This window comes from Clytia hemisphaerica, unplaced genomic scaffold, assembly GCF_902728285.1.
Source record: "Clytia hemisphaerica strain Z4C2 unplaced genomic scaffold, Clytia hemisphaerica genome assembly, whole genome shotgun sequence".
Lineage (NCBI taxonomy): Eukaryota > Metazoa > Cnidaria > Hydrozoa > Leptothecata > Clytiidae > Clytia > Clytia hemisphaerica.
The window spans coordinates 2,582,839-2,607,412 of record NW_027104101.1 but is presented as its reverse complement, the minus strand read 5'-3'; the positions used below and the strand labels follow the sequence as shown (position 1 = coordinate 2,607,412).

General features: G+C 35.9%; 2 protein-coding genes across 2 annotated transcripts; both read left to right on the top strand.

Moving 5' to 3' along the window:
• The first annotated feature begins 694 nt into the window (after positions 1-694).
• On the top strand, positions 695-17,537 carry LOC136812979 (condensin complex subunit 1-like). The gene is given in 33 exon segments (XM_067069485.1): positions 695-961; positions 1,304-1,448; positions 1,662-1,737; positions 2,099-2,157; positions 2,267-2,358; positions 2,797-2,880; positions 3,200-3,345; positions 3,571-3,692; positions 5,616-5,739; positions 5,834-5,981; positions 7,601-7,723; positions 7,855-7,917; positions 7,920-7,931; positions 8,113-8,247; positions 8,379-8,478; positions 9,211-9,376; positions 9,606-9,812; positions 10,092-10,141; positions 10,486-10,610; positions 10,803-11,056; positions 11,258-11,342; positions 11,472-12,000; positions 12,393-12,670; positions 13,261-13,360; positions 13,812-13,935; positions 14,112-14,163; positions 14,408-14,511; positions 14,908-15,085; positions 15,232-15,326; positions 15,465-15,545; positions 15,905-16,088; positions 16,258-16,369; positions 16,852-17,537. Coding segments are annotated over 32 exon segments (4,428 nt in total). The 5' UTR covers positions 695-961; positions 1,304-1,330; the 3' UTR covers positions 17,154-17,537.
• Positions 17,538-21,045: 3,508 nt separating this feature from the next.
• Positions 21,046-22,326, top strand: LOC136812914 (uncharacterized). Its single transcript, XM_067069431.1, has 3 exons — positions 21,046-21,285; positions 21,851-21,945; positions 22,142-22,326. Exons 1-3 carry the CDS (start codon positions 21,137-21,139, stop codon positions 22,219-22,221), a joined length of 324 nt encoding a protein of 107 aa, XP_066925532.1. The 5' UTR covers positions 21,046-21,136; the 3' UTR covers positions 22,222-22,326.
• Positions 22,327-24,574: the final 2,248 nt, after the last annotated feature.

Here is a 24,574-nt window from a genome sequence, read left to right as displayed (position 1 = left end):
GATACAATGGGTGTCAAAACAAACACGCCCTGATTTAGCTTTTGCGTCGTGTGATTTAAGTAATCGTGTTAAAGATGGTACAACAGATGACATACGATTAGCGAACAAGTATCTTCGAAAGCTTCAAAATTCAACTGCTCAGATCCACTTACCTAATATTGGTGATGTTACAAAGTCAACGTTGTATGCTTATAGTGACGCATCACACGCTAATCTTCCGGGATTTAAGTCTCAAGGAGGTTTCATTATCCTGATTAAAGGTGAAAATGGACACTCTGCGCCAATCGTCTGGACTTCAAAGAAAGTAAAACGTGTTGTGAAAAGTCCACTTGCTGCTGAGACTCTTGCGCTACAGGAAGCAGTGGAACATGCAGCATTAATTAAAGCACTACTCTGTGAGATTTATGATTCAGAACAATCAACATTTCCGACTGTTTGTATAACAGACAGTAAATCACTGAGAGACACTGTTCACACATCTACAGTTGTTGAAGATAAAGGTCTTATGATTGACCTTTGCTGTTTACGAGAAATGATTCAAGGCAAACTCATTACGATTGAATGGGTTCCTGCCTCAAAACAACTGGCAGATTGCTTAACAAAATCTACAGCATCTGCTGCCTTATTGATGAAGGTGTTGGCTGGTGAAGCTGGCCTTCCAAGTCAATAAGAAGACCCGCCAAATGTATATAGTGTAAATATTGTTGGTATTGAACATTAAACTTCTGTTGACATTATGTTATTGCTGCAGAAACACTTTTGAGATTGATTTGGTCTCAGATTCAAGATACACACACTTATGTTTCGTTACGTTATGTTACAACACTACGTACAACACTGGATCACAAATATGTCGATCAATACAAGATTCGTCCGGCCGGAAGCTGTTAACATTGTTCTTCTAGTCGAATAATTAAATAAAGAAGTGATCCTGTTGGTTGATGTCCAACTATGATAAATGGTGAGTAACCAATTTTACAGAAATCACTTTGATAAAGAATAGAGTAAGAGACAGGGGTGTTCCTCTTTTCATTCTTACATCATGACCAATACAAAAAATTTTCAGTCGGCCAGATGGCTTTTTCAGTTGGACATTGACTGATGACTGACGCCTATTTAGAGGCATGTGACCCAATGCCATTTTGTTTGTAATTGTTATCTAATGTTGAACAAATATCTACTAGGCTAATACAAGTCAACCTAAACTCCAGTATCCATTTAATAATATACTTATTTTTTCTGGGCTCAACACTTATAAGTTTTCCAGCTGTTTAGCTGTAAACTTTAAATGTTTGTATTATAGGAAAGAAAGTTAATTGAATGATTTGAAATGGATTGTGACTTTGTTATACCTTTGAACAAAGAACATCTTTTGAGCAATCAAGCTGCAGATGGTTATGGAGTTAGAAAGATATATGAACCTGCAAAGCTTGGAGAAAAACTGGAAGGTAAAAGATGTTATTTGTAATGCTCGCAAGAGCTCTTCTCATCAATGTTGCATTTAAAAGCCTGATTCTTTATTTTTAATCTACAAATATGGTCATTCATGAATCATGACATTTAGTTTTTACTTTTTATATTCAGAAAATGAAAAATACATTTTTATGGTATCAATCAATCATTTGTCAATCTGATAATCTTTTTTTTTTTAACAAACTCAGATTGTAACATTGACTACAGAAATGATGGCCCCACTGCAATTCTCAAACAATTTGATGTATTCTACAGTGTATTACAGTAAGTTGAAATTCCTGTTTGGAAAAACTGTTTCTCAATATAAATTTGAGCAAGGTCGGATGAAATTTTAATAAAAAAAACTGCATAAAACACAAAATATATGCAAAACTGTTATTGTACTTCAGAAATAGAAATATGTAAAGATTTTTTTTGGACACTGAATAAATTTTTGTTTTCATTTTATAATTGCACTACAGGTAGTGTATAGTACACCTTTTTATTAAAATCATAAAAAAAGTCAAAGTGGAAATGAAAATCAGCCGAAATTCTTTCTTTTTTACTTTTGATCTCTAATAAAAAGGTCTACAGTAGTATATTTTATTATATTATAAAAGTAACAAACTTCTGTTTTATTTTTCAGCCATTTGACACGTCTTCAAGAGGAAATCAAACAACAAGCATGGGAGATGGTGCTACAGAGTATGTTGACCTTGTTTTTAGAGATTTAGATAAAGTTATGATAGGACACAACATTATACAATGTGTTTATGTTCATTCATACTTACTAGCTCATTCAATTGTTATTTAGATGTTACAATACACATGAATTCTCTTCCAATGATTCTTGATCCAGAAGGTATGGATATTGAACTACGAAAGAGTCATCTAAATACAGTCAAGGTAATGATAATTAGATTTCAAGGCATAAAGTACTTTTAGAGACATTCTATAGTTAACACAAAAAGCGGTTGTTTGAAGAAGAATAAGTGAATAAAAAGACAATTTAAATTTTGCTTTATAAACATACATTAATTTCTGGCTGAGGCTCATTATGCTTAGAAAATCTTCATGTAGCGCCAGTACTAATATGTTGAACAGTGAAAAAGGATGCGGCTTATTATATTTTGATTTTCCCCTACATGTTTCGGCCTCGGTCCGTTCTCAAGGGAATCCACTCAACTAATACAAAGGAGTACAGTATTTTATTTAAAGCTATTGTAATTTTCAAAATATTCGTTGTCTTCCTGTATAATTGATCCCTTTTTCAAAACAAATCATGAATCACCACAATTTATTTGCATTTTATTTTATTTGACTTGATTCTCTTTAGAATTTCAGATGGAAATTTATATTTTGACGCAATTGATTGAGGAATTTGAAAGTGAAGCTGCGAAACCTGACATGAATACCGATATTACAAAGGTGATTTTTCTCTTTGTTCTCAACTTCAATGTGTGTATTAATTATTTTTGAGGTTCTGTACATTCTTTAGTACCTTTCGCTTTTGACCAAATGAGATTAAAATCTTAAAACTCTGTAAATGTGTAATATTTTAAAAGATGATGTGGGTGCCCGTAGGGTCAATATAATATACATGGTGATGTTTTTTCATATTATTTGATTTGTTTTTTTGTTTGTTTGGGGGGCATTGTTTGCATGTAAACAATAACCTCTATTTAATCTCTTTAGGAAATTGCTTTTAAAAATGTTCAAACCAATCAGATTTTACTCTTTACTTTAGAGAGGTAAAGGATCTAAGAAGAAGTCGCATCAATCATGGGACTGGTCCAAAGAGAGGAATCAGGTGTTGAGTGTTATCAACCAATTTTTGCAACTTGAACTCCAAAGATTGTGGGATCCACCCATTGTAGAAGAAGAATTCGCCAAGTAATTTGTTTTTCACTTTTTCTTCTACATGTCCTTTTTGATTTCATATCTTAAGGTTTCGTTTAAAGAAAAGTTTTATGCTATAAGGCTCTGTAATGACACAGCGATTATCTGCTTATTAAAAAGTTTATTAACATATGATTACAAAGTTGTATAGTTTATATAGTTGGACATAAAATATTGATGTTGAATATCCGGAATACCTTCTTCTAATTTCTTTTTCAGTTTGTTCAGTTCCGTATGTTACAAAATACTGGAAAATCCTGTCGTGGTTCGTCAAAAAGAAGATAAAGAATTGGTGATCAACATCCTCGGCCAGCTCATCAAACGATATAAACATCAACTAGGTTAGAGACAACATTAATTGTGCATCCAGTACATCTATTTTAGGACATTTCGTCTACTTCCTACCAGAGTAGGATGATGTTCATTTTTCATTTTTCACTTTCTCCAGTGTTCCTCAAGTACATTTTGGACATTATTTAAGTGCTGATTCCAAAAATTATGCTTATTTTGGGCTCGAATTTAATATAGATCATTTTACCTTTTGCACTGAATGCAATACTCTTGAACATTTGAACCATTTTTAACAAATAGTGGTTTTTACAAACGTTATGTATGAAAGAGCAAGGGCATTAATCGATAATGCAATACCTTAGTATTTACCTTTTATTTTCACGCCTTTAGGATATTCTTTAATTTTTGTGCATCTTGTAATTTCTGGGAAATTTTTTTAAGTGTTTTTGATGAGAAACGTAGTTAAAGAGGGCAAAAAACTATGAAATCAGGAGTTTTGCTCACTTTTAGTTTGCATTTTAACCATTTCTTACATCCCAGGCATATATTTAAGGTAAATTCGCTGGATTCTAGGATTTGGATTCAAAGATTCAGATTCGGATTCAGGATTCGAAAAAAGCTTTGTAAAAAAAATTGAAAGAAGATATTGACTTCAAACCAAAAGATCTTGAAAGATTACATAACATAAAGCAAATCTTAAGAAAAACCGTTATCAATACGGGCAAGGCCTTGATGCTAATTTGGGAATTTCCCCTTTTTAGGATTCAAATTGCCAGCATATTGCACACTTTGACTGGTTCCCAGTCCCCTCATTGTATTTGGATCAAATTTTAAACACCGGATCTTATGGACTAGGCAGTCTGTGCCACTAACTCGATCGGGAAGATTCTTCCGAAATGGGAAGAACCTTCCCGAACGGGAAGAACTTAGCTCTAGTTTAGACGGCCGACTTTCTGCCCTGCCTATTCTAATTGTTAGAGTAGGCAGAAAGAGGGCACAAAGTTGGTTGTTAAAATCTTTGCTTGGAAAGGTTTGAAAGAAGACATTGCATTGACGTCAAAAGAGGGCTATGCATCACTTTAGACGGCCCACTTTATGCCCTCTTTAATTCGCAATTAGAATAGGCAGGGCAAAAAGTGGGCCGTCTAAACTAGAGCTTACTCTATTTTTTTCTGCCCGTTTTGGAAGATTCTTCCTCTTTGGGAAGTTGAAAATTGACTGAATCTTGGCGAAGCTGTACGATGACCGGCGAAAGTTGAAACTTTTTGGAGGTGAAGAATCATCAAATTTTAAGGTTTTTCACCGAAAGAAAAGTTGACTTTACCGTAGAAATCTTGTTAAATTGTGAAAAAACTGCGTAAACTTCCCAAACGGGAAGTTCCAACCCGATCGAGTTTTCCTTAGTTCCTCGTTTCTTCCCGATCTGGAAGTCCGTTAACCCGTTTGGGTGTTAAGTTAATTTCCCGTTCGGGAAGATTCTTCCCATTACGGAAGAATCTTCCAATTTTGGAAGAATCTTCCCGATCGAGTTAGTGGCACAGACTGCTAGGTGTTCTAGAAACTTAGGAAATCAATTTTTAACGATCCCAAACCAAAAACGAATGCAAGGTTACATGAATTCACTAAATTTTTATATTGCAAAAGTCTTTTTTTTTCTGCTAAGTTTACGAAGATCACAAATTGTAAAAAAAACTCCCTTTCTCTGTTTTTTTTTCAAGTTCTTGGAATTATTTATAGCACCAGAAATGGTATGAACAATGTATAAACAAATTGAAACCAAAAAAAGACGCTTGAATCCCAATCCTGCAATCCAGCGAATCTATGGCTTACCCTAATTAGAGGACTCGTTTCTTAAAAAGAGCGCTAAGATGCATTCCAACACATAATAATCACTAATTCACGCACACTTCGCACAGCCTAGTGAGCAAAAATTAATGGGATTAAGGTAACATTTTAAGCCATTTTGATTTCAGGTGCCAGTATGAAAATGATTCAGCTGCTGCAACATTTCGAGCATCTGGTGTCGCCTCTTGCACAAGCTATCACCACTTTCGTCACTGATTTTGGAGCCAAAAACCTTGTCAGTGATGTCATTAGGTAGGGTTTATTACACAAAGGCACCGGACGAATATTTTATTTTGTTGTTGTTCTTACTTACTATTCTTTGTATTTTTATGTACTTTTTTCTTAGGGAGATTGGTCGAATGGAATCGTCGGACTTATCACGTGATACGAGTGGCACGCGAGCTTTCTCACAGTTCTTGGTAGAATTAGCTGATAAAATACCAAACCAAGTGCTCCCAAACATCAGTTTGTTGATGGCTCATCTCGATGGTGATGTAAGTGTTGTGATTTATTTTTTCAACTGGCTTATAAAATGTAAAATGTCAATATAGGGGTTAATAGATGGCCTGATAGCCCGATCTTCTGAATTCACCAACCTACCGGGTGCGCCACAAAAAAGTATCTCTCTTTAAAGTGAATTTTCTCGAAGTCTAAAAATTTAAAAATAACCAATCCTTTTTCATTGGAAAGAAGAAAGATAAGCTTAAATTTTGATGGGTCATTTATAAAATTTGGTTTATTAGATCAAAAGTTATGCTCAATTGAAAAAAAAAAGTTACTTTCAGAAAGTGCTCGAAAACATAAATATAACACATAAATTTTGAAAATGAAGGGTCGAATAGGTTTTAAATCTTCATCAAAATCAATTTAATTTATTTTTACCAAAATTTCTCTCCGATTTTTGGTTCTAGACTGGATAAAGTCCATGTAAGGCTGGATCTACCTCGAAACCCATATTTGATGTATTTTTATGAATTTTATCAGAATTTTTGGCCTTTTTCGACGAATTTCCTTCTTTTCATTGAAATTCAACCTTCCTTTAAAAAACAAAAAGTCATTTAGACAGCTAATTATCATTTTTAATGACTGAAACGAAATTGCTGATGTATGCTTCTGTTTAATTTGATAGGTCGATTTTTAACGTTTTTGAGCACTTTCCGAAAGTAACTTTTTTATTTAATTGAGCCTGATTGAGCATGACTTTTGATCTAATGAATCGAATTTGATAAATGACCCATCAAAATTTAAGTTTATCTTTCTTCTTTCCAATGAAAAAGTATTGGTTATTTTTAAATTTTTAGACTTTGAGAAAATCAGTTTCAAAGAGAGAAACTTTTTTGTGGCGCACCCGGTATTTATATCAAATCCCTTTGGATTAATCCTCTATTTACTGCATAGTGTGCAAGGGGGTTCCAGGTCCCACCTGAAAATTCAGGTCCCACCTTATCCTAAAATTCCCACCTTCAGCCCAGACTCCCAGATCCCAGCTAAAAACAAAAAAAATATACTAATTCGAGGAACAAAACAAAATTTCTTTACCGTAATATGAAGATGCAATATACTACATATGTTTAACTTTCCATTTGCCTATGACCTACATTAGGAGTAGAAACCAATCAAGTAGTCAGACGGCTTAGAAGTAAGTGTGAGTCGTTAGATATAAGTTCGGCATGAAATTATGGCTAATCCTCGAATAAAAGTTTTGGGGAAAATTTGTCCCCATAACTGCAATATTAGTATGAATAAATGAGGATCGCCTACAACCATAACTGCAGGGAGGGAGGGAGGTAAAATATTTCATCCTGTCAGCTTTCAGTTAGAGCGTCGACTTGAACAGGGAGATGTGATGGCCATTTTGAACATGACGTCACATGGCTATTAGAAAAGTAGACTCAGTTGGCGGAGGGCGGCCACCCAGCCATTCGAATACTGTATATAGCGCTTATCAAATAAAAGTTAAACCGCAATTTAACCTGTGTTAAATCCAAAATATATTAATATGTCTCTTATATACATTTATGAAATAAAGATCTAGATGACAATGTGACAATTAAAGAGTTTGTCTCTCCTAAAGACCTTTCCTGAGTAATATCTTTATTCTTTATCTCTTTAGTCGTACACAATGCGCAATGGTGTGCTGGGTGTTTTTGGTGAGATTGTCATCAAGGTGTTGAGTAAAGAAGACTTGGATGAATCAATGAAGAAATCACGAGAGAGTTTCTTGGACAAACTAGAAGTAAATAAATACATGTTTTTCAGAACTATTGTTCTGAATTGTTCTGAACCAATTGAACCAATTTTGCTCTCTTTCAACTTAATTTAATGCCCTTTTGTAACATATCCTTCTCCGATTTTCAATTGTTTTAGGAGCATATACATGACGTACATGCGTTTGTGAGGAGCAAAGACTTGCAAATATGGCTTCGTCTATATGTCAAGAAAAGGTACTCATTTGTTGCAAACATGCATTTTCAGGTAAAAAATTTGGACCAATGTGGCTTTTGAAACTAAGAGTCTGGAATTTTCAGCTTGGTAAACCTGTAGCAATCCTGTATAAGTATTTTATTCAACTCAATACGATGGCTAAGAGTTTATTTAATGAAAGGCAATTTTTCTTTACTTTAGGCTATACCCATTTCAAGGCAGAGCCGAATCATCGAACTTATTTTGGGTAGATTATTGGACAAGTCCAGTCAAGTTCGAAAATATGCTGTCCAATTTTTGAAAGCAAGTTTAATCGGAAACCCCTTCGCTGCAAAAGTATGTATAATTGTTTCAACAGGTTTCAAGACAAAATTTACAAAAAGGTTCAATATTATGTTTATGGTTTTTTTGCTTGCAAAACTTATAGTTACTTTAATTTACAAACCTAACCAATCGATCTGTTGCAGCTACCGATAGAACAATTGACGTCAAGTCTTGAAAAAGAAACTGACAAATTGAAAGAGATGGACACAAGTTCACAGAACGAAGACAACGCTTCCAGCAATGGTACTCTTATTTTTTTTGTACCGGGTGTTTCAAAAGAAAGTGTTCAAGTTTGAATTAATATTGTGAGAAAACTAATTATGTTATAAATCTAAACTTTTCACCAGCAGAAAGAGGAAAGGCTTAATTTTTAGCTATCCATACTTTAAAATTTGCTTAACGTAGTCAAAAACAAAAGTTATGAAGAAAACTCAAAATAACGTCATTTTTGAGAAAAAAAGGGATCAAATTTTTCAATTTTCTTTCTCTCGTACAAGAAAAAAGCGTGTTTTTGTGTTTTTCGCAAGCTTGAATTTGATCCCCTTTTTTTCACAAAAATGATGCTTTTTCGAAAGAGTTATTCGAATTTTCTTCACTTTGAACACGTGAAACAGATTTAAAGTATGATAGCTCAAAATTTAAGTTAGTCTTTTCCTCTTTCTGATGGGGAAAAGTTTAGATTTATAATATTTTAGTTTTCTCACAACGTCACTTTTGAAACACCTGGTAGCTTTTGTGGCCTGCTTTTTAGAATCAAATAACATGAAATGCCAGATTGACATCGGTTCGGAAAACTTTTTCTAATATTACTTTGTGACGATTTTCAAAACATTATCTTTCAATATAGTTTAGGTGATCGACTCATGTAGGCTGTAAAAGATTTTCTACACGTTGTTGTCGATAAAAGATTTTTGTTTTAACCAAGGTACTATAAATGATCTTTGACATGTATTCGAACTTTTGCTCACACCACAGAACTTGATAGAGAATGGTGTGAATTGGAGAAAGTTTTATGGAAAGAGTTGACAAAGACGTCAGATGAAGAAGAAACGAGCGGAGAAGATGAGGAGATGGAGGAAGACCAAGGAGAGGATGAAGAAGCATTTCAAATTTATGAAGATGACGAGGATGGTTTAGATAAGTGCGTTTTCTATCTGTCATCCTAGCTGTCGGTTTTTCCCGCTCTATATACTTTGTTATTGTCTTCACTGTTCATCTCACGGTCTCTCAGGATTCTGTAAGCTTGCTAGGTATCAAATAGGCTTAATTTGAATTCAGCATTAGAAAAAGATTTCTCCTAAAAAGTAGAATGAAATGGAAAAAAGGTTCAATCATTCGTTTGACTCGACTCGTTTTCCTTTTCATTACAGAGCCTTATTGAAAGTGCAAGGATTTCTGAAAGAGAAATTACACGACAAGGCGATCAAGATGTTGAGCAGGGTGCTTGAAGTGTGGGGAGATGTAGAGGAGTTGCAAGTGTCTGATGAAGATGTGCAAAAGATGATGGAAAGCTCCGATGAAGTTGAGGAGGATGAAGATGAAGAGGACTCCGAAGAAACAGAAGATAAACAATCACGGTATATATGGTGATTGGCTGTTTAAGTGGTTACCTTCATGGTGTACGCAGGAATTCCCACCTATACCTCTAATCTAGATCTTGAACGTTCTGTTTTGTGTACTACGAAATGGAATGTAGTCATAGTATAGCTCAGCATTCAGGATGTGATAAAGCTAAAAAATCTTCGATTCCCTTACAACGGACGCGTTTGGGAACTGAGATCCAGATACTCGATATTCCTTCTCTCGGATGCAAATACCGTTTGTTCTTCATGTTCTGATATCTTCTTACTTTTAAGGGAGAAGAAATTAAAGAAAAAGCTGTTCCTGTTGAAGAAAGTATATTGCTGTAAGTTTCTTCTATTTGATGATGTAACCAACAAACAGTAAGCTCACGCTTATTCGAACTTCTTAGCTATTAAAAATCCTTTCTTATATTTGAATCTCTCTGGGATTCGAACAAAGAAGATTTCCCGTTCAAGTTTTTAGCGAGAGTCTCAACGTTTTCTCCGTAAAGAGGAGGCGCACTCCCTTTCATTTGATTTAATGGACTTATCCCAAAACGCTTGAAACGTTTTTAAATCCTCTATGAAACAAAACGTTCAATTCACTATTAAATAGTCTCTTTTCCCTTTAAATGATCTATTGGTTTCGAATGAAGTGAAGATTTCTGTTTCTTTTAAATGTATGTAGTGAATGCCAGTGGTAATGATATGGAGATTGATTTGGACGCTGTCTCTCAACAACAACCCACTGAAGAACAAATCCTCAAAAATACTCAACTTGAACAACAAAAAGTTCTCGTCAACTACCTCAAGGTTGATCATTTTTAGTTCCAATAAGTACTTGTGCGACTGGTTAATTATTTTTTATATGCGAATTAAAAAAAGTGGACACTGGAAATTTTCTAACTGGAAATTATTTCGCTTTAAATATTGCAAAGTCTATGACTTCGGGTTGTGTGTAAAATATTCTGAAAGTAAAGCTCTCCTTCCTTATCCCACGAACAGGATTGTGTGAATTTCGCGCATCAAATGCGAAGAGCAATTCCAATCATTTGCCAACACTTGGGCTCAAAAACAAACTCTGACGTTTTGGAAACCATGGACTTCTTCATTGCTGCCCATGAGTTCGGATTGGCTCATTCTGAAGAAGGCATTCGCCGCATGGCCAACCTGGTCTGGTCACGTGATCCCATCGTAAAGAAAGCTGTGGTCACTGCTTTCGAACGTTTATATTTGGACATTGCATGCGATAATCCAAGGTTTGTAATTGTTTTTGTCTTGTTTTCTGCTAACGAAGGTTACATTTTCTACGAAGTCTTCTAAGCCTGCTTCACATTTTCTATGAAACTTAACATTTCCATGGTATTTGCAAAGCAATTTGTTGGAATTATATCTTACGAATGTGCCGTCTCTCGCATTTCTATTTTTACACACTTAACTATTTCATTTTTCTACTTTAGAAATAAACCAACGTTAATTGTCAACAGTTTAACATCGCTTATAACGAGTGCAAATCTTGGTGAATTGACTTCCCTCGAGGAGCTGGTATTTATTTTACCATTATTAACTTTTTAACTTATTTTGAGAACTCAAAATTCCCATTTGCTAGTTACATTGAGACGTGGCATGAAATACCATTCATAACATTTACATGACATCATCAGTTTCTGAAAGCTATGTTTCTCATTTCATCTATGCGAACTGATGAAACAAGACTTGATTCCTCAAAATTGCGTCCCGTTGTTATGGCAACGTTTTGCATTGAAACTACCGCAAACAACAGAGAAGGAACACCGTGGTGCTTTGAACATTCTTTCCATGGTAGCAGGCGCTGAAAAAGACATCATCAAATCCAACTTGAGCGTCCTTGTTGAACACGGTCTCAAATATAAATCAAATTTCCTTCTAGCTCGCGATACGTGTAATGCCATTCTGAAGATCAAAGAAAAACAAAAGCTGGGTGAAAACAAGGAGCCTTTCCGGTTACCAACCGAACACGGCGTATTCATGCAGCTAGAGAGCATGATTTTAGAAGGTTTAGCACAGTTGAATGACATGACGTGGGTTCCATTCAGTGAGGATGCAATATCAGTCATCTATCAATTGGCCGAACAACCTGACGTCATTACTGGTCGCCTGTTAAAGGCATTGGTGCAAACACTGTTCGGTGGACCTCCAACTAATGACCAACCCCTACAACAAGGTATTTTTCAACCTATTCATCTCTTGGCTCTTTCTGTCGGTTTAGTTTTCATTTGGATTACCGCAATACTTAGACCTAGGAGACTAAAAAATCGATGGGGGGCCAAGTTTAACGGGAAGTCTACCGGGTGCATCATAAATAAGTATACAGGTTTGTTAAATTATTGTTAGTTTATGTTTATTCATTTTTTATTGTACAAAAGAAAGCCTCACTTAAATTCTTGTGTATAAAACTTCCTTACAATAAATAATGAATCAACAGAAAATTCTTATCCGTAAACTAATGATCATTTAACAAACCTGTATACTTATTTATGGTGTACCTGGTACAGCCCCATGCGGACCCATATATTTACCACAATTTTACTACGGCCTTATAACTTCACTTTATAGATGAGGACGATGTATTTCCCAAGCAATCTTCGCAAGCACCGCCATCATCATCACAACAAAACAATAAAACACACCCACGTGTTGTTGCTAGAGTACTCTCCATCGCAGGGTACATTGCACTCATGCATCTCTATCACTTGGACGTCAGCATATTAAGTGAGTTGAAGCGACGTCACAACATTCAAGAAGAAGAGAAGGAGAGAAAAGGAAAGAAGAACGGCAAAACGCCAGGTGGCAGTCGAAGGAAAAGCGGTGCTCGTGATAGCAGCATACATAAGGTAGTGTAAAGCTTAAAGTTGATATTTTGGCTTTTTTGGACCTACCTGAGGTCCTATAAATTAACCCGCTCGTTAGTTCGTTCCTTTGTTCGTTACCAGCTTTTCTCGAGATTGGCTCTTTTGATTTTTTTGCATAAAAGTAGGGTACCGTCATTGGTAAAAGATAGCTCAAGCAGATTTTCAACAAAAAAAATCTTGTTTCAAAAAACGAACCTTTATCTATAAGAAACACTATTTATATACATACATTAATGTTCTTGGCCAAATTACTCAATCTTTTGATGAGGTAGATATTCTCTTCCTTCCAAGCGCCTCCCTTAATACCATCCAATGGACAAGGGGACAATCAATGATGAAAATAAGCGACGAATTTCAATAAATCGTCACTATTTGTGTTCTGATTGATTGTTTTAACGGTCACGCTCACGTAGATATCAATTATATATGTGTTAAATGCATAACCAGGTAGGTCCATAAAAGTCTTTTATCTTCTTTTCTCTCTATTTAGATCGTCTGTTTTTGTTGTACCTAAAACAGCAAAGACTTTTTATAGCTCAATCTAAAAAAATATCTTAATTTCAAATTGACAGGATTCAGGCCTTGATGATGAGATGGGCGTTGGAGGGGCGGCCGCAGAAGATGCAGAGGCGGAATATATTCGTAAGATCTGCGAAAGAGAAATCGTCACTGGTATGAATGTTATCTGATTTCTTCAAAATTGAAATTGAAATTTGAAATTTGATTATTGCTGGGAAGTTACTTTTTTGACAAAATAATGCTTTAGGAAAAATGTACAGTCAGTCACTTTAATTGGGTTAATTTTCGGGAGATTTAATTTCGCGAGCCAAAAAGTCGCAAGTTTCTGGATTTGTTTTCGCCAGCCAATGTTTTGAAAAATTTCGTGTTGATTTAATTTTGCGAATGAGTTTTTAAGCAGCTGAAAATGGCCTTAAAGGTGGCAAAATGGAACAATTTAGACGATTTTTGCATCGAAAATATGATTTAAATAAACGATAAGTAAGTATTTAGTCATGGCGTTCTAAATTACTAATTTAGAACGCCATGTATTTAGTCCATAAACAGCCAGTAAGATTACTTGCTGCTTCACTGGAGGAGATTAAAGAGTCGATCGTTGTTTTAGGTGACAACCTATTGAGTGTATTTGCTCCAGTTGCAGTGATGATTTGCAAAAACCCGTCAGCTTACAAAAATACTGAATTACGATCCAGCGCTGCTTTGGCTTTGTCCAGATTTATGATGGTCAGGTATAGATTGCTTTTGTACTGCTGCTCATCTTTTGATTAATTGCCCCCACTGGAACCTTCTTCGAAAAAATAGTTTTATATTTTGCGTGCTAGATATTTCAGCTATATTTTGGTTCTCATATTTGTTGTGACAAAGCATGATACTAACTTGATTTTGGGTATTTTCTTACACTTAGTTCTGAATTTTGTGATCAGCATTTGCAACTTGTTTTCACCATATTGGAAAAGGTTCGTAGTTTTACCATAAAACATAATAATTCAAAAACATGTTTTCTGTGTAGTACGGTTTTTATCAACTTTCCCGAGTGGATTATTTTTAGAAGGCCATACAGAAGAGTTAGAGCTAAAGAAGGAATTTTGAACAATATCTTTTTAAGTTAATTTTACCTCGTAGAAATCTCGAAAAGAATAATTAATATATAGATTGGAAACGCCCGAAAGAAACTTTTTGCATTATATCTGTTTCATTCAGTCTGAATTTGCGATCGTGCGTTCCAACATGATGATCACTTTGGGCGATCTGTGTTTCCGCTTTCCCAACCTCATCGAACCATGGACACCAAATCTCTATGCAAGGTAATCGCACCTTACATTTCTACTGAGCAACCGGCTGTATCTAAGAAAATGAGAAAATATTAGAGATTATCCGTGAAACCAAATTCGGCATTAAAAAAATGTCACCGTGTTTCTAGGCTTTATTCAATTTACTGATGGACATCAGATAATATGTTTATCCGGCGCCATCAGTAAGCATCGAAAAGTTGAACAATATGCGGCGAACGAGGTTGAAAACCAATGTATTCTTACCTTGGCTGACCTTTGAATTTGACAAATATTTTACGAGCCTGGTGATCAACACCCGGTATGTTTTCTTGAGAAAAAAAAACGATAGTCGAAAGACGAAACGAAGCCGATGAAAGACTATATCCACTAGCACTAGACGTACAACTAGAAGTTTTTTTGTTTTTTCAGACTTCGTGATGAATCAGTGGAAGTGCGCAAGACAGCTGTCACCATACTAACACATCTCATTTTGAACGATATGTTGAAAGTCAAAGGACTAATCAGTGAAATGGCCATCTGCTTGGAAGATAAAGAAGACAAAATCGCTTCTTCGGCTAAAAGCTTATTCGCTGAACTGGCTAGAAAGGTACTTATATCTTTGTAATCGCAAAAGTTAACATTTCTCTTCGTATTTTCATTTCAAATCTGCATCTATCTCCTCAACCTTTTCTCCACCAGAGTTTATTTGATCATCAATTTAAAAGAATTGGCCTAAAAACATTTCTTTTTCAGGGCAATGCATTGTACAACATAGCACCGGACATCATCAGTCGTCTCTCAGATCCGGACACTGGTGTCGATGAAAGTGTCTTCCGGATCATCATGAAGTAAGCCCTCCTCTACATCTAGCCATAGATTCAATTCATAACTTTACTACAAGCCAGGTGATAATCTTACACAAAAATTTTTCAGCTGCAGTCTATAACAAAGAAATCTTCGCAGGTAATAATTCTCTTCTCCAACAGATACATATTGCAGTTCATTCAGAAGGATAAGCAAGCGGAATCTCTGGTGGAGAAGCTGTGTCATCGATTTAGAGCTACAAGGTTTTACTTTTTTTTAATTTGAGGATACTTTCAAGTTTCAAGTTTCACGTTCAGCTTAGGAGCCAATTCCCTGATAGAGGGGTCCACCACGACCCAAGTGAAAATGTCATTGCATCAGGGCAAGGCTAGACAGAACTCAACATGTCACCCTTTAGGACATCAAGGGTAATTAATGTGCAAATGTGTTAGCTTCGTCTCACTGTAGCTCACGCCGGAGTAATAAACAGCTTTCTGGATTGATTAAAAACTATGGCATACTGTAGCCAAGTGAATTGAGATTAGTCGATTGCTACCCGATTCAAAATCAAGATTCTTCCATCAGTGATTACTGAGTTTTTTCCATGCTAATTTCTTCCTAGAACGGATCGTCAATGGCGCGACTTATCATTTTGTTTATCGCTCTTACCATACACTGAGAAAACGTTGAAGAAGCTGATGGAGAACATTCGTTGTTACCATGACAAACTATCTGATGACGATGTCTATTCATGTTTCACTACAATCATTAGCAAGTCAAAGAAATTCTCCAAACAAGAGTTCAAGGTATTTCTCTCAAATCATGCCGTCAAATTTAGCACTTTTTTCTCATTTTTTTCGACTGATTTTCACGGTCACAAATTACGAAACCCTAACCCTTCTAATAATTTCTTGCTTACCTGGCTTAGAAAGCTATATTGATCTTGAATATAATGGAATATTTTCTTCCTTTCAGACACTAGTGGAAGAGTTCGAAAGCACCATAGAAGGATACCATAATAAAGGTGTTGAAGAAAATGCTGATTTCGATAAAGCTGCAAAAGTTCTCTCTCAAGCTGCTACACAAGGTAAATCGAATTTCAAAAGTTCTTGAAGAAGAAAAGCAGAGCACCATGCTTGTATTCCTAGTGGTTCATGGTTTGAATATTTGACTGAAGACTGCAATGGCAATTTCCTTATTCTGTTCGTTATCCATTGGAAACAGTATACTTCATTAGGGCAATGAACTGTTATCAGATATAATCTTACTTTGGCTGCTTCATCGTCTATTCAGATTCCTTTTGTTAAAAGTGATTATTGGTCGTAAAAACAGTTTCTCAAAATCCGAAGTGATATTTTCACTACATTTGGTCTACATTTGGCGAAATTTTTGAATTTGTGAATTGAGCTTTTCGAAGTATTTCGCTCTAAAAACTTTTGCGATTTATTGAATGATTTGTTTTTAAAGTAGGTTGTTTCTTTTTTGCAAACCTTCAGATAATTCAGCAACTTCTTTATAATAAATTTCTTTTTTATAAAAATTACGTTATTTCTAACTTGTCTTACTTAGAAAACACGACGAAAAATCGGAAGAAGTCGACTCGCACCGCACGAAAACCAAAACCGTGGGAAGTGGACGACAGTGAGGAAGACGTAGAAACGAACGACAACGAACCACCCAAACACCCTTCCCGAAAATCCACCAGAAACGTCACCAAGAAAACCACCAAAGATAAGAGCGATGACGATTTCTCAGACAAAGAAAATCGGAAAGCCTTACCGGGTGGCAAACGAAAAACAACGGAAAAGAAACGAAAAACGGTTCGGTTGAATCCAGTATTCTCAAGCGATGAAGAGGATTTGTTTACATAGAATCTATATTTAATTTAGAACCTCGTCATTTAGACAACAATGAGATTCGGGGATGTGGTTGGCTACAAGTCTTTTAATGACAAGTGAAGACGTCATCCACTCGAGAATGAGGTATTTCTTCCACAAATACTGCTTCTATCTAGTTTTTGTCGAATTTGCAGATTTTCATTTTAATAAAACTGCGAGGGTTCGATTTTTAGGCTTTACGCCTGGCATCTTCGTATTGAATTCACCTCCTTCGTACTAAAAATATAATTATGTAAATTGTAAAATTCTTTAACTTTCAGTTTTACAATTTTTGTAAATAACCTTATTAACCTTATGAGATTTTTGAGCAAGCTTGTGTAACTATGCTCTCGTAGAATGATAGAATAAATCAATAATCTTGAGAAAAAAGTGTAGTGTAATTCGACTTGGTCCTTTTTACAGCTATGTTACAGTAGAGTAGATCGCCAATGATAAGATGGGATTTTCGTTTGGAATACCTTGATCGACTTATTTATTGAAAGTAAGCGCAATTCTTAGAGCCATTTATTTTGATCAATTTTTCCCCAAAAAATCCTTTAATTACTCAAAAATTCGTTTTTGGAGCTAATGTACGAAGATTAATGATTGTTCTAGATGTTATGAACAGTCTTTTAGCTTTGGTTTTAATTTCTTTGCCAACCTACGTTATTTGGGGTAAAGACTTGCGAGATTTGTGTGCAATTGATGGTCAACAAGAATCCGCCGAGGTGAGCACGTTTTCATCTTTTTCTTATCCGCCTCATGTTTTTACTGTGAAAATGTTGGATATTTCGGAGACTAAGTGCTTAAACTCGAGTATTTCATTGGGTTGTTTATTTTGATATCGTTCAAATTCAACCTCACTTTTCTTTTGTTGCTTCAAGTGTGGTTTTGAAACAGGAAGTGTTAGAATGTTCAATATCAACTTTAAAACCAATTCGATTGCACTCAAACACGTGTTAAAGGGCTTCAGATGTAATTATAAGAACGGTCTTTTCAGCCAACTACCTAAACCGTATATGTTTTAGGGCTAAACCACTCAAAATTATATTTCACAAACTTTAGTGTTTTTAGAGGAGTAAGAAAGAGAAAGCCAACCCCCATTTGACTCATTTATTTCACACTTGCCTTTCAATAAACATTTTATAGGTCTCGTGTATTGGCCTTCCTTTCGACCATTCATTAACTGATGAACAATTAAAATCAAACAAGACGACTTTAAAGTCGAAAATTTCGCATATACTCGAACATCAACGACGAAGACGCTATGCATTTTGAATGAAGCGTTACAGAAAATATACACAATGTATTGTACACACAGGTCATAGATACCCGTTTTTTTTTTATGAAAAATCTCAATCCATTAAAAAAAAGATTCCTTCAAAAATGCGACTAAAGAATTCCATTCTATAAAGCGTAAACAAAATCTTTCAATTCAGAATAATTCAGAGAACTGCAATATACTTGAGAAAAATAATTTCAAATTTTTTTGAAAATGAAGAAGAAAAAAGGAACTTTTCATTCTTTGATGCTAGAAACCTCGTTTTGTGCTTTGAAGGAACTTGTGATAAAGACTTCTTTCACTTTCACATTGTACTTTTCCAGAAAAAAATTGAATATGGGGGGGGGTGGAGGGTATAACATTTTTTGGAAACCCACCCCCCCCCCCTGGACATTGTGACTTTTGATCCCCCGGACAACAGGTCTACCCCCCCCCCCGCCCTGGACAAGCATCAGTTGATCCCATCGAGAGAAAGTTTACCCCCCCCCAAGGACAAGGCAAATTTTGTAGATTTTTCACTACCCCCCTCCAGACACTATATCCTCCACCCCCATATACGGTCATTTTCTGGAAGAGCCAATTAAAGGCAAAAAGCAGTTGAGTAGTTGAGCTCTAGCTTATCTGGACTAGAAAATTGCAGGGTAAAAACTAGCCAACTTTAAGCTTTAAAGAAATAATACTCCTTGAGATTAAACTTTGACTCCTTCATAACTGCTTTAAACTGCATCCCATTAAACAAACCCTTCCCAATATCTTGCCGTTCATCCCGTGGAAAATATATAGAGGAAAGAATCCAGAAAAGTAGTGCGGAAACGGGAATCTTATACAAACAACGGTACCATGATTCAAAATGAAAATCCTAATTAGCAAAAGGTGTATCAAGATCGGTGAAGTTTGATTGAAGCTCGATTAGTTTGATTTATTACCTTGTTGCCCATTCTTTTTACATTCCGACGGCTTATTAGCAGACGTCCACGCTAAAGCTTAAAGAGCGAGCCAATATCTATCATCCCATCGGGAAGGAAAAGCTGGAACTTTTACTAACCAAACTCATCTAACACCAATCAAACTTCATCGGATAAAAAACTGTCATCATTAACGAGGGACTGCTGTACATTGTGCGGTGGTGTATGGTGGGCTGGATCTAAATGTCCTTTGTACGGCGGTGAAAATAGGTTAATTTGAAATCTGCTGTACTGTACACCCCACCTTACCCACCGTAAATCACCGTACAATGACAATGTACGGCAGTGTCTTGGCAGGGTCGTTTCGACTATACAAAAATGATTGCTGAATTTCAATTTGACATGATTTTCAAGAAATGAATGACCCGTTTGGTCATTAAAATACAAAGTTAAATCAAAACAAAAATGGTAGGTTAGAGCTGCAAGCGGAGCTGCGTAGTTCATTTGTTTTGAAATTTTGCTGCTTTGAATGGTCAGTCATTTGATGGCTATGCTATGCAAGTTACCCTCCACTGATGCAATAAAGTTACCCGACTTCAGTTCACGGTACTTGCTAAAACTGACTGTTTGTCACAACTGATTTCACTACACAAACATAAAATACTTAGTAGTAAACAAATATTAAACCTCTTTAAACACTCTACAAAAGACCAGAAAACATGATAAAAAATTATACAGCAGCAGCAAGCTTCAAAAGAAAAGCATGTGCAATCAAGCAGCCATTAAAAAGTTCTCACGATGAATGTTTACAAAGGCTTGGTTACACTTCTTGCACTAGCGTATTTTATTTATTAAGAAAAGCCCTGTTTTTTATCACTTTTTATCTTTGTGAGTGAGTCCACCTTTAGAATATTGGCCGTAGTACGCCCGCAGCCAAACGCCCACGGCATAATTTGCGCCCCAAAAAATGTCTCGCCACATACATACACGGAAGCCTATCGTAATACTTTCGCTAAGCGAAACTAACAAAAACAAAACATTAAAACATGTTTGAAATTTTGATTGATGATGATGATATTATTGGTTTTGTTTGTTGATTTAGGAGACGCAATATCTGTCACCTGTCTCCGCTACTTCAATTGCTTCAACACCTTATACTAGTAAAAGCGCACAACGCGTGCTTCAGTATCATTCGGAAATATCGAAGAACAAATTGAGACGGAGAAAATGGCTGCATCAATGACGCAAATTTTGATTTCGCTCACTGTGACTTGTATAGCCTCAGTTGTCCATACTATGAGCTTGGACTCGCTTGTTTTACAGAGTGGTTCTACAACAAATGAAGATCAATTGAACACAAGACAGGACATGAGCAGTCGAAACCCCTTGTATTGGAGTCAGTATCTTACACCCGATGACAAAGGTTTGTAAATGTACCTCATTTTTTAACAATGTTCCCTGCTCGTAACAGACGTGTACAATCAACACAATTTTCTTCGTAAAGGAGGTTTGTCATTAACAGTGTGAATGAGTTACTTTCCTCCCTGAAAAGGGCTCTATATCCTGTGTCCAGGATGACCATCTCGTGAAAATAATGTTATTTTATCTAATTTCAGAATTATATTTACTGGTACAAAAACGCGCAACACTAGCTGGCCAAACAGCATGTCGACCTGTACTGACAGCTTTAAGCACACGAGAGAGGAATTCAAACACCTAAGACTGTGTTTACATCACGCTGCCAAGGTGGCTTAAAGAATCCAGAGAATTATCAATGTCAACCCAGCAAGATGGTCATTGAATGTTTTCACTTGCAAAACGCTCAAGGGAAATCAGACTTTCTTGGAGTGTATTCACATGAAGGTTGTCAAGAAAGATGTGTCTGTGGACGCAAAAGTTGTAAAAATAAACCAATCTACAACTTGATCTGTCCTAAAGGGTGAGTTGTTTTCTTTAAATTCCCTCCACCCGGTTCTTTTTAAGATCTTTCGAGATAAAAAATGCTTCCTTCAAAGCTGTTCCGAATTACAATACATACAGACGATTATAATTTTATGAGTACTTAATTAATCGATGTGAAAGTAAATAACAAGTCGATAAAATTTCATGATGTTGATTTTGCAATGGAATATTAGTTCCTTTCCTTACAAGTTGGCTGTCCTCTGATGATACCATTTACACAGTGAAGTGAAAAGATCGAGTTACGTTTTCAAGTACTCGGAGTCGGAAGGCTCGTGTCATGAAATGTTTAACTTTTTACCGACACTTTGATTGACCGTTTTGCGTGCGTATCACAATCGCATCCTTAGGGTACAACTTTGTACTCTACTGTCGTTTAAGTGCAGCAACTGTAGCTAGTCAAGAGTATAAAGTAACGTAGAAGGCATGTGTTGAAGATACCTTTTGTCTTTAATTAGATCTTCAATGTTTAATATTTAATGCTGGGACTTGCGTGGCTCATGTATTCTTTAACCTTATACAAAATTCACTTTTCTCCTTTTTAGCTTTGAAGAGGATAAGAACACTTGTCAATGTAATTCTATGGTGGGTCAGTCCATCTTTTACAGAACGTTAGGTGTGATTGCTGATTGGGATAAAAGTAAGATGCAAATTCTACTCATGATAATGTACGGCTCAAATAGCAACAATAGTAGAAATTATCTTAATTTTGGCAAGATGGTGGTTTCTTGCTGAAAAGCTCCTATCTTTTGATTAAAGCTATTAAAACAGTCATTTTTAGCAGAAAAGAGTCAATTTATCCCTCATGTCTAGCATAAATCTTCTTCAATTTATAGACCTTCACAATATTTGTCGATCGAAGAGCAAAGACCACGTTACAAGTATTGGACAAAGCTTCAAGTTGAATCTTGTTTAACCTCACAATATGAAGTCGTGCAGTGCAAACTTTTTTTAAAATTTTATGTTAAGTCGATATTTATTTAGAAGCTTTTAGAACATTTGAAATATATTTATTACAGAATTTTTTTTAAGTACAAAGAATCTATTTTCTCCCTCTTTCAAAAATAAGGCTAAAGTAATGGCAAAGCTATTTTATATTGTATTGAAGCCCTAGTGGAATTTTTCCCAGTAGGGATAAAGATTCATATCGAAATCATAATGGGGAAAGAAATTCGATTGTTCCAGGCTCAAAAAATCTAGTGAACATGGTTTTGAAATGCAATTTTCACATCGAGTTTCGATCCCCCAAATTTGTAGGCTTTTTTCCGACCGGGAACGAAATTTTCCAATGGATTGGGTGCTCCGCCAGGTCTGTGATGTGATACAGAGGTGTGATAAGCATCAAAGTCGACCCCCTCGATACTAAATTGACTGTTTTTTTTCTGGAAGAGCCCACAAAGAAGGAACTGATTGGATAGACTGACCTCGAATCCTAAGGGAAAAAGTTACTTAAGAAAAATCACTGTCCAAGAAATAAGCTCAAAGCCGAAGAAAATTTGCAATTTTTTGTCGAAAAGAGTTTACAGCCGATAGACTTTACCCGTTTCTTCGAAACTCTCCCGCCGATTTTTTCCATATACCGCCAAAACGGCTGTAAAATCCATGCGTATAATATTTTCCCGCCTTTTACCATCACAGTAACGAACGATAACATATCGTCTAAACGTTTACAAGCATACTTACGGCTCAAAATCTAAAAAGCTGAGAAAACTCATCAAAAAGTGAAAATGAAAATCAGTCAAAATTGCCGATGTTATGAATTTCAGTTGACGTCAAATACAAAACTGGACGGTTGTCGTCTGAAAAATGCACAAAGATGGCGGAAAAAATTCAAGAAAATAATCAAAAATCACCATCAATAAACGACTTTTGCAGCCCGTCAAAGTGCATCATAAATGAAGAAAACGCACTAAAAGATACCCTACAATGCAGGAAGTGCCACCGTTTAGTCCATTATCTTTGTACAGAACTGCCACTTTACCAGATCCAGATATGCTTGTCATACAAATCAAGAAGTTTCCAGTGTCAAAACTGTACCAAAATCGCACCACAGGTAATGGAAAGGTATAATTCAAATGAAACATCAAAAATTGAAGGATTCAAAAACGAAATCAAAGCTTGTGAGAATATAATGAAAAGGCAAGACGAAGAAATAAACCATTTGAAAGCACAAGACGTCAATGTTATGGTCAACGAAATGAAAGAAACTATCGACACCAGAATAACCACGCTTGAAAAGAAGATTGAAAGCATCATCGAAAAGAAAGAAGAGAAAAGACCACCAATGAGCTACGCTAAAATCACATCCAAACACATCGAGAAAAACATTGGAGATGCGATTCGAAAAGAAAAACAGGAGGAGCAGCTGATTCGATCTACAGCACGCAACCTAATTTTTCATGGGATTGATGAATCGACAGATGAAACTGAAGAAGAAACAAAAATCGAGGACGAAGAATTTATCCATGACAAAATTATTGGTCAGCGGCTCCATCTGAGGAATATAAAGATTACCGAGACGCAGCGGATCGGGAAATTTACGAAAGAAAGAGAGGATAAAGCGAGATACCGACCAATTAAAGTCACATTTACGAACGAAGAGGACAAGAACACAGTGTTGCAAGCAATAACACAATAACAAAAGAAAAAGGCTTTCCTTACCGAGTGACAGAGGATTTGACCAAAAATGAAAGACAGATAATTAAAGAATGGTGTAAGGAAGCCGAAAAAATGAATGCTAAAATCAAAGAAGACAACACAAAATGGAAAGTCCGGGGGAGCCCGCGAAAAAAACTCTATTTCAAAAAGATCATTGTAAAAAGTACGAGCGGTTTATAGAGGCCCATGTGTCTTCACGGTGGCCTGCAAACCTGTAAAGCTTTATTATTATTATATGATATGACTAAGTATAAATTGAGGCTGAAAATGAAATTTTGCTAAATCTATCGAGCCTCGACCCGATTTCCCCGTATGCTTATAAGAAAAGAGTATACCCCTACAACTCAGGTTCAGCACGACGAAATGGTTAGAATTGAGTTATAGGTACCGATGAAAACTAGAATATATAAGCTTTAGTTTAGACGGCCCGTTTTCGCCCTGCTGTTAGACGATGCTATCGTCCGTTTAGAGGTCAGTAAACGCGGGAAAGAGTTAGGGCGTCAGAGCTACTGTAAACATCTCCGCCACTGCTTACTCCACCCGAATTTATCACACCTCTCCTAAACTATTCCCTTTTCTAGTGATCTTGTGTAGACGATAGGATAATCATC